Source organism: Hypomesus transpacificus, chromosome 22 (assembly GCF_021917145.1).
Source record: "Hypomesus transpacificus isolate Combined female chromosome 22, fHypTra1, whole genome shotgun sequence".
NCBI lineage: Eukaryota > Metazoa > Chordata > Actinopteri > Osmeriformes > Osmeridae > Hypomesus > Hypomesus transpacificus.
In genome coordinates, this window is record NC_061081.1 from 14,266,960 (window position 1) to 14,279,081 (window position 12,122).

Sequence of the window (12,122 nt, forward strand, 5' to 3'; positions counted from 1 at the left end):
CAGCTATATGTGCTATATGTCATGGCTGCTTGCAGCTATATGTGCTATATGTCATGGCTGGTCGTGATTCCCAGGACTCACCTTTGTGTTGGCGTGGCGTGTCCCTCATATCTGGAGGAGGGCCGCTATCCTTTGTCTTGGCGTGGCGTGTCCCTCAGATCTGGAGGAGGGCCACTATCCTTTGTCTTGGCGTGGCGTGTCCCTCATATCTGGAGGAGGGCCACTATCCTTTGTCTTGGCGTGGCGTGTCCCTCATATCTGGAGGAGGGCCACTATCCTTTGTCTTGGCGTGGCGTATCCCTCAGATCTGGAGGAAGGCCGCTATCCTTTGTCTTGGCGTGGTGTGTCCCTCAGATCTGGAGGAGGGCCACTATCCTTATGTCGTCTTGTGCCTTTCTATTTGAACTTTAATAGTCTCTTTAAATGAGGAAGGACAGCGACTGTCTTTTAACTTTTTATTTGATTAGAAAAAAACAATACAGTACATATATCCCCTTTTAAGGAGTACCTTCTAAACTATTCTAAGTTCTTAAAACTAGAAAATCTCCTTTGAATGAGGTAAGCTTCTAAGTCTCTGTACAGACAGTGAGCAAAAAAGTCAGCAAAAGAGTCAAAAGAGAGTAAGCTAAAAAGCCTGAGAGTCCGAGTGAGGTAGAGAGTGAGAAATTGAGGGATAGAGTGAGAGGTTGAGGGATACAGTGAGAGGTTGAGGGATACAGTGAGAGGTTGAGGGATTGAGTGAGAGGTTGAGGGATACAGTGAGAGGTTGAGGGATAGAGTGAGAGGTTGAGGGATACAGTGAGGTTGAGGGATACAGTGAGAGGTTGAGGGATACAGTGAGAGGTTGAGGGATACAGTGAGAGGTTGAGGGATAGAGTGAGAGGTTGAGGGATACAACGAGAGGTTGAGGGATAGAGTGAGAGGTTGAGGGATACAGTGAGTTTTTCATTGACACACATCATATTTATACAAGGCCGTAATCATAATAAATTCAAATCCGGTCAAAATATCCCCCCCCCCCAATATATTGATTAAAAAAAATACAAATGTCCTATGCTACGACAGGAAACCAAGCACGTTGTCGGAATTGCAATTCGTCCCCCCCAATGTTGACTCCATGGCTACGGCCTTGGAGCCTGTTTCTGTGCACAGGAAACCTGTACACGTCTCTTCTAATCTAATCTCTCTCTACCACATCTTAGGCAGGAAGTTTGTAATACATCCTGTCAAGATACACATATGCAAGCAGTTGCTATTCCATCCTGTCTAAATACACATATGCAAGCCATTTCTAACACATCCTAAGCAAATAAACATATTATTTAGTAAGCATTTCCATTCATTATTTCTTTGTTCAAACGAAGGCCCCTTAAGGATCCTTCGACACCAGTAAGAATATAGAATTTATTAATGTATTGTACACAGTTTTCACTGTAAGACAAAGATCATGTAAGTAGGACCTAAAATGACTTTTTTTAACCAAAGAGCATGAAGAATGTTTGATTGAAACAGAGCCGTCAAGGAAACCTACACTGAACTGATTAACTGCACGAGGAAGAATAGTGACCTGAAATGTATTACAGGTCACATCTCACACACATAGTACATGTTATGGTAGCATGAGTCATCAGCCAGGCTTCTGTTAGCCAGCTGATCAGGTAACCATCGTAGTACACAGCTAGAGCCAGAAGGGATGTTGGGTTCCCCTGCTGCCCAGTATCTGCAATCAGAAAAGGCTCAGAATTGGTTTGATAGAGTTGCTGTTGTGTTCTGCTGAGTTCAGGTAGAACTATAACTTGTATAGAGACAACCAGACAGGATGGGGTTCTTACGTTTTGGACGGATCCAGAGGTGTTCCGTCCACCCAGGTCCACTGACGGTAGAACGTTGGTGGAACGTTATCAGTCAGACCCAACCAGACACTGCCTAGGTTTCTGGTTGTAGTGTGAACAAATTCCTGATGGCAGAATTAATAATGTCAACATATTTTACTTGATATCACAATGTCACTCCTTCCCTGACACACACACACCCTCCTTCTTCCGTACTCACCATCTCCTCTAGGCTCTCTGTAACACTACACTAAACAGTTCTTTATGTATTTAAGACAAACTTCCTTTAGTCCTAGCGGCATTTTCAAATATTATACAACCTACATTTGCTTTACATAATGTTTAAACTTACTGCATATCCTCCTCTCAAGGTCATCTCTTTCTCTGGTCAGGTTGATGTTACTGGTGTTCAGCTGGTCTCTCTGTCTGGTCAGGATATCATACTTGGTCTGGTGCTGTTGTCTCTCCACAGACACTGTCATTCGATCCACACAATCAATAATGTCTTGTGATAAATGAAAAAAGTGTTGAACAGGGATGTTCAACATAATGTCACTATCATTAACATAACCTACAGGAATTGTTGACAGTTATAATTACTAAACCGTGTTGAATGTGTGATAGTGTGCCAGAAACTCACAGATGACTCCCAGTGCTACGACCCCAGCCAGTAAGAGAGCACACAGCAGCCCCAGACACACTGCTGCAGCTCTGGAGAGACTCCTCTCTGGACCCCCAGCACCTGGACACAGTGGGGACAGTTACGATCTGTGTGTGTGTTTGTGTAAATATCTGTGTATGTGTATATGTCTGTGTGAGTGTGTGTGTTTTTGCACAGACGTGTGTGTGTGTGTTTGGTGTGTGTTACCTGACAGCTGATCTCCTCTGAAGGTGTCAACATTAGCGTAGATAGTCATCTCCTCCATCTCCCCCCTGTCAGACTTCACCATCTGGGTCATCTCTGGTGGAGCGTAGATGTCCTTGGAGTATTTCCTCTGGTTCCAGTGCTCCTTGACTAGTCTCTCAAACACTAACACTACTTACAGTATTGTATGATCCCGTAAAACCTACAGCATCAGAGTGACAGCTCTAGGTCTCTAACACCTACAGCATCAGAGTGACAGCTCTAGGTCTCTAACACCTACAGCATCAGAGTGACAGCTCTAGGTCCGTCGTTTCAGACTGGCTCGTCTCTGCTGTCGTCGTGCGCTTGTGAGGAAGCTGGATGAAAGAGCAGTTCTAAGCACAGAAGGTCTTACCTCACGTCTTACCTCACGTCTTACCTCACGTCTTACCTCAAGTCTTGCCTGACGTGAAGCACCGTGAAAAGAGTTTAAGTTTGAGTTTAAGTTTAAGTATTTTACTTGTCAGGTGCACAGAACAACACAAGGTTAGACTGGGCACTGAAATTCTTAAGACAAGACAACGCAAGCACCTGGCATAACATAACATATAAGTACACGGAACAAATTTACATCTATGCTGAGCTTAGATAAGTGAACTTCCTAAATATGCAGATAGCAATAAATAAACGACTATACTAAACCTACCACTAAAACTTCCTAAATTACAGATAACAATAAATAGTACGCTATACTAACCCTAATGCAAAAAACCTATTTCAAACCTACAACCTATTCTAACCTAAGTGGAGTACAGTGCAATAGTGCAAATTTGCAGATCAGTGACAATGTCAATGACCAAACAGGAGCCTGGTGGCGAGGTACAGTGAGGTACCGTAGTGCAATGTTACTGAAAGAGCAACCAGTAGCTGAAAGTGACAGTGTATAAAGGAGGAAATAAATAGAGGAAGATGAGGGCAACACTTTAAGTAGCTCTCTTGTTCTGTAGCCTTCACACCTCTGTGATCGTCTACTTTATATCCACAGTTAGTGTTGTTATATGTTAGTATAAATGCAGTCAGTAAGTCTATAGCATAACTGCAGTGCTGTTGTGTTCACACCTTCGCTGTACATCCATGCATGCAGAACATTAGCCAACAGACAGATGTTGGGTAAAGTGTGAACGTTTCAAAAAGTGTTAACCGTGGAAATGTGGGTTGTAGCTTCCTCTAACAGGACAACAATCTTCCTCTAAGAAATGTCAGGATAATTTTACAGGGCCTGCTTGTAAATGTTGGTACAAAAAACACATTCAAACCCATACACACACACACGTCACAGTCACAGTGAATCCGGCTCCACCCTTGCAGGGTTTGGATCTTGGCACAAGGCAACACAGAAAACCAGTAGAGGCCAATGTACACAAATATACTTTATTAGTGAAACTTCAACAAGTATCTCCAGCCCTCTCAATAGGGTAGTCCTCCCCAATCGCCCATGATACTAAGTCTGGAATAGAAGGCCCCCCTCACTGACAGCCTGCTTGTTTGGTCCATCCACAGAAACACACTACAAACTGGGGAAATATAATACAACACTCCACGACACTGCACTCTAGTGTTCAAGAGGTGGCACTACAACCATGGTGATCCAACAGGGAGAGTCAACTACAATAGCACGCTGGTGAGTAGAAGGGGGAACCAATCAAATCAAGACTACTCTCACAATCCAGCGTTCCTCTTCCCCAGAGTACTGATGGCTTCAAATCTGGACCCCAAATTCCCCCGTTTACTGTCTAGTTGGTTTGTTCTGTTTCTGCCTATCTGTTGTGCACGCCCACTCCTTGGATAGAGTTGCCCACTTATCCCTACACACCTGTGTCTGGTTACCCATCAAGCTGGTCTGTATATATACCCCTGATTCCCTTGTGTCCCTTGCCAAGTCTTGTGTAGTTTACTGTCACATTCTGAGCGTTGATCTGATTTCCTGTTTGGCCTTTTGTTGATGATCCTTGTATGTTCAAGACCTCGTTCCGTCCTGCCTGATCCTTGTTGGTACCTTTGCATCGCTACCTGCTCCCGGATTTTGACCTCCTGCCTGAACACTGGATACGACGGGGGGGGGGGCTGCCTATTAGGAGGACCGAATCAACGAGGGATGAGAAATATAAGGTGTTGGGGTTGTCAATTCCTGCGTCCCGACCACGACAGGAACTTGATTCCCACAAAAGTTATTAAGAACACTGAGGGCTGTCTCTGCTCCCGGGGACTGCTGTAGCTGTTCCTCCCGACCTCGACGGCAGCAGACGGGGCTGACTCTACAGTAGCTGTTCCTCCCGACCTCTACGGCAGCAGACGGGGCTGACTCTACAGTAGCTGTTCCTCCCGACCTCGACGGCAGCAGACGGGGCTGACTCTGCTGTAGCTGTTCCTCCCGACCCCGACGGCAGCAGACGGGGCTGACTCTACAGTAGCTGTTCCTCCCGACCTCTACGGCAGCAGACGGGGCTGACTCTACAGTAGCTGTTCCTCCCGACTTCGACGGCAGCAGACGGGGCTGACTCTGCACAGCTGACGGCTGCTCGGGTCCGTCCCTCTCCAGCTGCGACGTGGGAAAGGAAAAACAAAACCTTTCTTTTAAGCTACGTCATTGGTCACGGCATAATGGCACACACTTGACGCTAAGACGCGTTCCTCACGTGAGGGGGCACAGCCCTCTGGAAGCAGCACAGACGTGTCACTCCGGTCGCTCGTCAGCCTGTCGTGAGCCCTTCACCGATGGTCCGACGTGTCACTCTGGTCATGGAACCCTTGCGGATAGTCCCGTTGGTTACTCCACGTTCCCATGAGCGTCAGGTGCAGAGAAGGTCAGTGTGGCAAAAGATGGACGGAGAGAAGGAGTGACTGGGAGTCAGATGGCTGAGCGGTGAGGGAGTCGGACTAGTAATCAGAAGGTTGCCGGATTGATTCCCCGCCAAGCCAAATGACGTTGTGTCCTTAGGCAAGGCACTTTACCCTACTTGCCTCGGGGGCAATGTCCCTGTACTTACTGTAAGTCGCTCTGGATAAGACCGTCTGCTAAATGACTAAATGTAAATGGTAGCAAAACCGCTGACTCCCAACTCCATTCCTCTCTCCCTCCTTGTCTTCTCTCTCGTTTCTCTCTGCCCCGCATCAATCCCCCTTCCCTCTCTCTACCTTCACTAATAGTCCACATGGTTACAGGTGCATCAAAACCCTCTTTCTCTCCCCTCCCACCCCGTGACACACAAACACACCCACAGTAATTGTTCAGGTGTAACAGTGGTTAGTGCCAAGGAATGGTGTGTATTTTTCCTGAAGACAAATCCTCTCACCTGTTCCTCCATGCTCGTTATAATCACCAGGTCCTCTCCATCTACACGGTTCTTACAATCCAGTATTTGTGAGCTCTACTCTGACCTTTCCTATTGAACTCCTATGGAAAACTCAGCAAGTAGAAACGACTGCTACCGCGATCCATAGCTAGCACTAAGCTCAGTAGCAGCAGTGTAACAAGCTAATGCTGGTGTGCTACCTCAGAGCTGGATGACTTGCAGTCAGGTAGTCAGTATTTCCCACACTGCCCCAGAGTCACTGAGCAGGGTCTGGTACACGGCTGATGTCATAGAGACACTGAAATGCAGGGTCAATGAGGAGTCCAGACAACATGACCAAAGGACTGTTTTATTTAAGAAATGACATATTTTCTAAGTAGGAAAATCAAGCAGAGTGGTAAATACAACTAAACAGTAATACAATATTTGAGTCTATGTTACTCAGCCGTACTTCATGTACTTCATGTTAGCCATAGGAAGTGAAAACTCATCATCACTGTTCTTTCCGTCATGGAGCTATGACAGGTATTATTGACAAGACAATAGCTGGGAAAGTAAATGCTAGAAGATTAAATGTGTAGAAACCCCAGAGTATATCTGTTAGATCCCTCTCTCACAGACCCAGTAATTATTTTTATCACATCTGTTATCATTCCATGTCTTGGGAAGAACAACATGTGTATCAGCAGGAGACGGGTAGTATATCTCAGTACAGCCTTCATCAACGTTGCCTGCGTAAATGTGATTATCAGGCTGTTTGCTGTACCAGTACCTACAGGGTTAAATAACAACACAACCAGTCACACACTGAGGTCTACATCTGGGTCATACAATAGGAGAAACCATTCTGTATCAGAGTTGTACATGTTAGTACTATATATTTCTCATATAGCTTAATGTTGATGCTAATGTGATTGGTTGAGTCTGTCTGGAGGGATTTAATGGGGCGATGCTGCTGATGCACCAAAGTCAGTCAAGCAAGGCAAAACATATTAAAACATATTACAAGAATAAATTAGTTTAGAGTCAGGAGTCTCAAACTACTCAAAAGAGTCGTTTTCTCTTCCGCTGTGGTCAGAGGCAGTTAAACCCAAATGTGTTTGATTGTATTCAGAGATCTGTGCAGCCCAGTCAAGGTTTGAAGTGAGTTCTGTACAGAAATGTTTTGTTGAGTTTGGACCAGAAAAAACTTGATTGGGCTGCAAAGATCCCTTAACACCATCAAACACAGTTGGTATCTAATTCTAACGCTATCAGCAAGCCGGCAGCTGTTGCAGCCTCAAAGGAGAACTCCATATTAATAACCATGGTTTTGGTATGGGATGTTCAGATACTTTTGGCAACACGCTGTATTTCCTTTATAGCTTAATGTTGATTGTGATTGGTTGGGCCTGTCTGGGGTGATTTATGGGGCGATGATGGTATAATGCACCAGTTAGATGCATTCAAGCAAAGGTTGAATATCTGAAACTTTCAATAAAAATAATGTTGTTTTCTGTTAATCCAGAAACTACAGAAAACTACTCTTTCTTACATGGGTGTGGTCAGTGGAGTTCCGTGCACCCAGGTAAAGTTTCCTTCTGTTACTGTGTCACTTAGACCGATCCACACTCTCTTGGTGAAGTTATTGAGGAATTCCTGTCATGGAGGAGGATTAAGAACAGTTGTATTACCTTGATCTTGACCTCATCCTGTACATTTCTGTTGTTCTCAGTCTTTCTTACTTTCCATCTCTCCAACTGTCTCCATCTCTCACCTGTTCCTTTGGGCTGTTTATGATCACCAGGTCTGCTCGTCTGCCTCTACAGTCCTGTCTGCTGCCAGCCCAGTTTTTCTCCTCAGTAGAGACGTAGTAACAGCTGCAGCCAAACTTCTGCAAGCCATCAGGACAGGAAGTGACATCTGAAAACACACCATGTTTAAACAGTACTAGTTCATACTTTCCGACCTAAAGTCTAAACGGTGTAGCAAACCAGGGGAGTCAGACCAGCCAATCCGACCCCGAAGGCGGCTCCATCGACTTCAATTGGGGGAGGTGATAGAGGGAGTCTATCTGCCTGTCGAGGTGCTGCAGCCACTGGGCACATGGCACTGGTCACTGGCCCAAGGCCGCAGGGGGGGGAGAGAACCAGAGAGACAACGCTGGAGGAACGTTGCCCAAAACAACTAACCTTTCCCTCTGCTTTGACCCCCCCCAGAACCACACTCCTTGAAGGACAACAGATGCCGGACGGGAAGACCCCTGATTTAAAGTTTGTCCCATTATCCTGAGACCCTTTAGTAAAGACCAATTCGTGTTAACCCCAAGTGTCAAAGTCCTGTTTTATTGTGTATCGGGCCTTCAAGTCCCCTGGGTTGCTACAACGGACGCAAATACAATGTAACATAGTTACAGCTGCAGCCAAACCTCCTTCATCCATCTAGATAGTCTGTTTGATGTGTTTGCACATCTTCTCAAAGTTGCCATTGTAGTAACAACAGCTTGCAGGCTACTCACAAACCCAAGGCAGCAGGTGAACGGTGCATAGCAGTTTATTAGCAACTCCTCAAGCTTGTAATATCAACTCTTTCTTTTAAGTCGCTTTGGATAAAAGCGTCTGCTAAATGAATAAATGTAAATTTAAGTATTAATCCAAAAAGAATGTGCAAAGCTATCCTTTTTTTTGGAGACAAAAACGAAATCAACTTAAGCCTCTGCGTTCAGGGTTTAATTCCCAACAGAATAAACGTTTTAGTTCTTAGACTCTTTGGAATCCACAAATCAAATCATATGTAGAATATAAACATTACCTTAAATAGCCTATAAAATTATTACTGAATTACTTTTTACCTATAGAAATAGAATAATCAATATCAAAATACCAATATTCTTGACCACAACTATGAACCAAATATGACCAATTCACTGAAACATTATTCAGCTGAATCTGGCTCTTACACACTCAGTCTCTCATTCTCTCATTCATTCTCTCATTCATTCATCCCTCGCTCTGCACTAAACCTGACCGGCTCAGCGTGGCAGCTGTGATTTGGAGTGCAGTTTTGACATTCTTATAAGTTATGTTACGCCAGGTGCTTGCGTTGTGTTGTCTAAAGAATTTCAGTGCCCAGTCTACCCTTGTGTTGTTCTGTGTACCTGACAAATAAAAGACTTGAACATTCACTTTGTTGCATCTTCCAACACACCTAGACACACACGTCTCACACACATACATCTCACACACACACCTACACACACACCTAGACACAAACACCTACACACACACCTACACGTCTCACACACACACCTACACACACACACTCTCGAACAGTTGGTTTTGGTTAGCCATTTCTGTCAGTAACAAAATCGTTTTTCCTTTGAAACCCACTTTTGTCACAACCTGGAGGCAGATGTGACAAACAAAATGAGTCATTAAGTCATTACAATAGCAATTGTTCTAGAGTTCAACGCATCACATGAAGAACAACTTTTATTCCATACAGCCTACTAATTAACATTGTCCTTATGGACTTACCGCACAGCCTCCTCTTAAGGTCATCTCTCTCTCTGGTCAGGATGGTGTTACTGCTCTGTAACTGGGCTCTCTCTCTGGTCAGGTTGGTGTTGTTGGTGTTGTTGGTGTTCAGCTGGCGTATCTCTATGGTCAAGTTGATGTAACTGGTGTTCAGCTGGTCTCTCTCTCTGGTCAGGATGATGTTGCTGGTGTTCAGCTGGTCTCTCTCTCTGGTCAGGATATCATACTTGGTCTGGAGCTGGTGTCTCTCCACAGTCACTGTCATTAGATCTACACAAACAATAATGTCTTGTGAGAAATGAAAAAGGGTTGAACAGGGATGTTCAACATAATGTCACCATCATAAACATAACACAGGAATTGTTGACACACAGTTATAATTACTAAACCGTGTTGATTGTGTGATGCTGAGCCAGAGACTCACAGATGACTCCCAGTGCTACGACCCCAGCCAGTAGGAGAGCACACAGCAGCCCCAGACACACTGCTGCAGCTCTGGAGAAACTCCTTTCTGGACCCCCAGCACCTGGACACAGTGGGGACAGTTATGATTTGTGTGTGTTTGTATATATGTCTGTGTGTGTGTATATGTGTCTGGATGTGGTATGTGAAAGAAAAAGAAATGTATTGAGCACAAAGCATTGTTGTCTGTCTGTGTGAGCGTGTGTGTTTTTGCACAGACGTGTGTGTGTTTGGTGTGTGTTACCTGACAGCTGATCTCCTCTGAGGGTGCCAGCACTAGCGTAGATAGCCACCATCATCTCCTCCATCTCCCCCCTGTCAGACTTCACCATCTGGGTCATCTCTGGTGGAGCGTAGATGTCCTTGGAGTATTTCCTCTGGTTCCAGTGCTCCTTGACTAGTCTCTCAAACATTAACACTACTTACAGTATTGTATGATCCCGTAACACCTACAGCATCAGAGTGACAGCTCTAGGTCTCTAACACCTACAGCATCAGAATGATGGCTCTAGGTCCGTCGTTTCAGACTGGCTCGTCTCTGCTGTCGTCGTGCGCTTGTGAGGAAGCTGGATGGAAGAGCAGTTCTAAACGCAGAACGTCTTACCTCACGTCTTACCTCACATCTTCCCTCAAGTCTTGCCTCATGTCTAGCACCGTGAAAAGAGGAAGATGAGGGCAACACTTTAAGTAGCTCTCTTGTTCTGTAGCCTTCACATCTCTGTGATCGTTTACAGTATACCCACAGTTAGTGTTGTTATATGTTAGTATATCTGCAGTCAGTAAGTCTATAGCATAACTGCAGTGCTGTTGTGTTCACACCTGTGCTATACATCCATGCATGCAGAACATTAGCCAACAGACAGATGTTGGGTACAGTTTGAACGTTTCAAAGTGTTAACCGTGGAAATGTGGGTTGTAGCTTCCTCTAACAGGACAACAATCTTCCTCTACGAAATGTCAGGATATTTTTACAGGGCCTGCTTGTAAATGTTGGTACAAAAAACACACATTCAAACCCATACACACACATGTCACAGTCACAGTGCAGGGTTTGGAACTTGGCACAAGGCAACACAGAAAACCCTTCGAGGCCAATGTACACAAATATGCTTTAATAGTAAAACAAGTATCTCCAGCCCTCTCAAAAGGGTAGTCCTCCCCAATCGCCCATGGTACTAATAACTGGAGTCTGGAATAGAAGGCCCCCCTCACTGACAGCCTGCTTGTTTGATCCACCCACAGAAACACACTACAAACTGGGGAAATATAATACGACACTCCACGATACTGCACTCTAGTGTTCAAGAGGTGGCACTACAACCATGGTGATCAAACAGGGAGAGTTAACTACAATAGCACGCTGGTAAGTAGAAGGGGGAACCAATCAAATCAAGACTACTCTCACAATCCAGCGTTCCTCTTCCCCAGAGTACTGATGGCTTCAAATCTGGACCCCAAATTCCCCCGTTTACTGTCTAGTTGGTTTGTTCTGTTTCTGCCTATCTGTTGTGCACGCCCACTCCTTGGATAGAGTTGCCCACTTATCCCTACACACCTGTGTCTGGTTACCCATCAAGCTGGTCTGTATATATACCCCTGATTCCTTTGTGTCCCTTGCCAAGTCTTGTGTAGTTTACCGTCACATTCTGAGCGTTGATCTGATTTCCTGTTTGGCCTTTTGTTGATGATCCTTGTATGTTCAAGACCTCGTTCCGTCCTGCCTGATCCTTGTTGGTACCTTTGCATCGCTACCTGCTCCCGGATTTTGACCTCCTGCCTGAACACTGGATACGACAGGGGGGGGGGCTGCCTATTAGGAGGACCGAATCAACGAGGGATGAGAAATATAAGGTGTTGGGGTTGTCAATTCCTGCGTCCCGACCACGACAGGAACTTGATTCCCACAAAAGTTATTAAGAACACTGAGGGCTGTCTCTGCTCCCGGGGACTGCTGTAGCTGTTCCTCCCGACCTCGACGGCAGCAGACGGGGCTGACTCTACAGTAGCTGTTCCTCCCGACTTCGACGGCAGCAGACGGGGCTGACTCTGCACAGCTGACGGCTGCTCGGGTCCGTCCCTTATGGAAGGCCTAGTGGGCAAGTATTAAGACGCCCCC

At 45.4% G+C, this 12,122-nt stretch overlaps 1 protein-coding gene and 1 long non-coding RNA gene across 4 annotated transcripts; both read right to left on the reverse strand.

Moving 5' to 3' along the window:
- Positions 1 to 12,122, reverse strand: LOC124484616. 3 transcript variants are annotated; one of them, XR_006957985.1, is made up of 7 exons: positions 10,456 to 12,122; positions 2,937 to 2,973; positions 2,701 to 2,899; positions 2,473 to 2,574; positions 2,185 to 2,307; positions 1,833 to 1,957; positions 1 to 1,720 (listed from the first exon to the last, which is right to left on the reverse strand). It is a non-coding gene; the product is annotated as an uncharacterized LOC124484616 (long non-coding RNA). The 3 variants fall into 3 exon arrangements; XR_006957984.1 differs by having other exon boundaries at positions 2,701 to 2,973; XR_006957983.1 differs by lacking the exon at positions 10,456 to 12,122 and having other exon boundaries at positions 2,701 to 3,266.
- LOC124484594 (C-type lectin domain family 4 member M-like) lies at positions 6,365 to 10,461 on the reverse strand. The gene is made up of 6 exons (XM_047045576.1): positions 10,251 to 10,461; positions 9,969 to 10,070; positions 9,545 to 9,814; positions 7,786 to 7,931; positions 7,564 to 7,667; positions 6,365 to 6,801 (listed from the first exon to the last, which is right to left on the reverse strand). The coding sequence occupies exons 1-6, from the start codon at positions 10,417 to 10,419 to the stop codon at positions 6,630 to 6,632; spliced, it is 963 nt and encodes a 320-aa protein (XP_046901532.1). The 5' UTR covers positions 10,420 to 10,461; the 3' UTR covers positions 6,365 to 6,629.

Bases quoted from the DNA above. Each gene is read 5' to 3' on its own strand.
- LOC124484594 (XM_047045576.1), bottom strand. From the start codon at position 10,419: ATGTTTGAGAGACTAGTCAAGGAGCACTGGAACCAGAGGAAATACTCC. The intron at 9,815-9,968 runs GTGAGTCTCTGG...TTGTTTGTGTAG, and splicing joins CGTAGCACTGGGAGTCATCT to ATCTAATGACAGTGACTGTG. The intron at 7,932-9,544 runs GTAAGTCCATAA...GTGTGTTTTCAG, and splicing joins CCTTAAGAGGAGGCTGTGCG to ATGTCACTTCCTGTCCTGAT.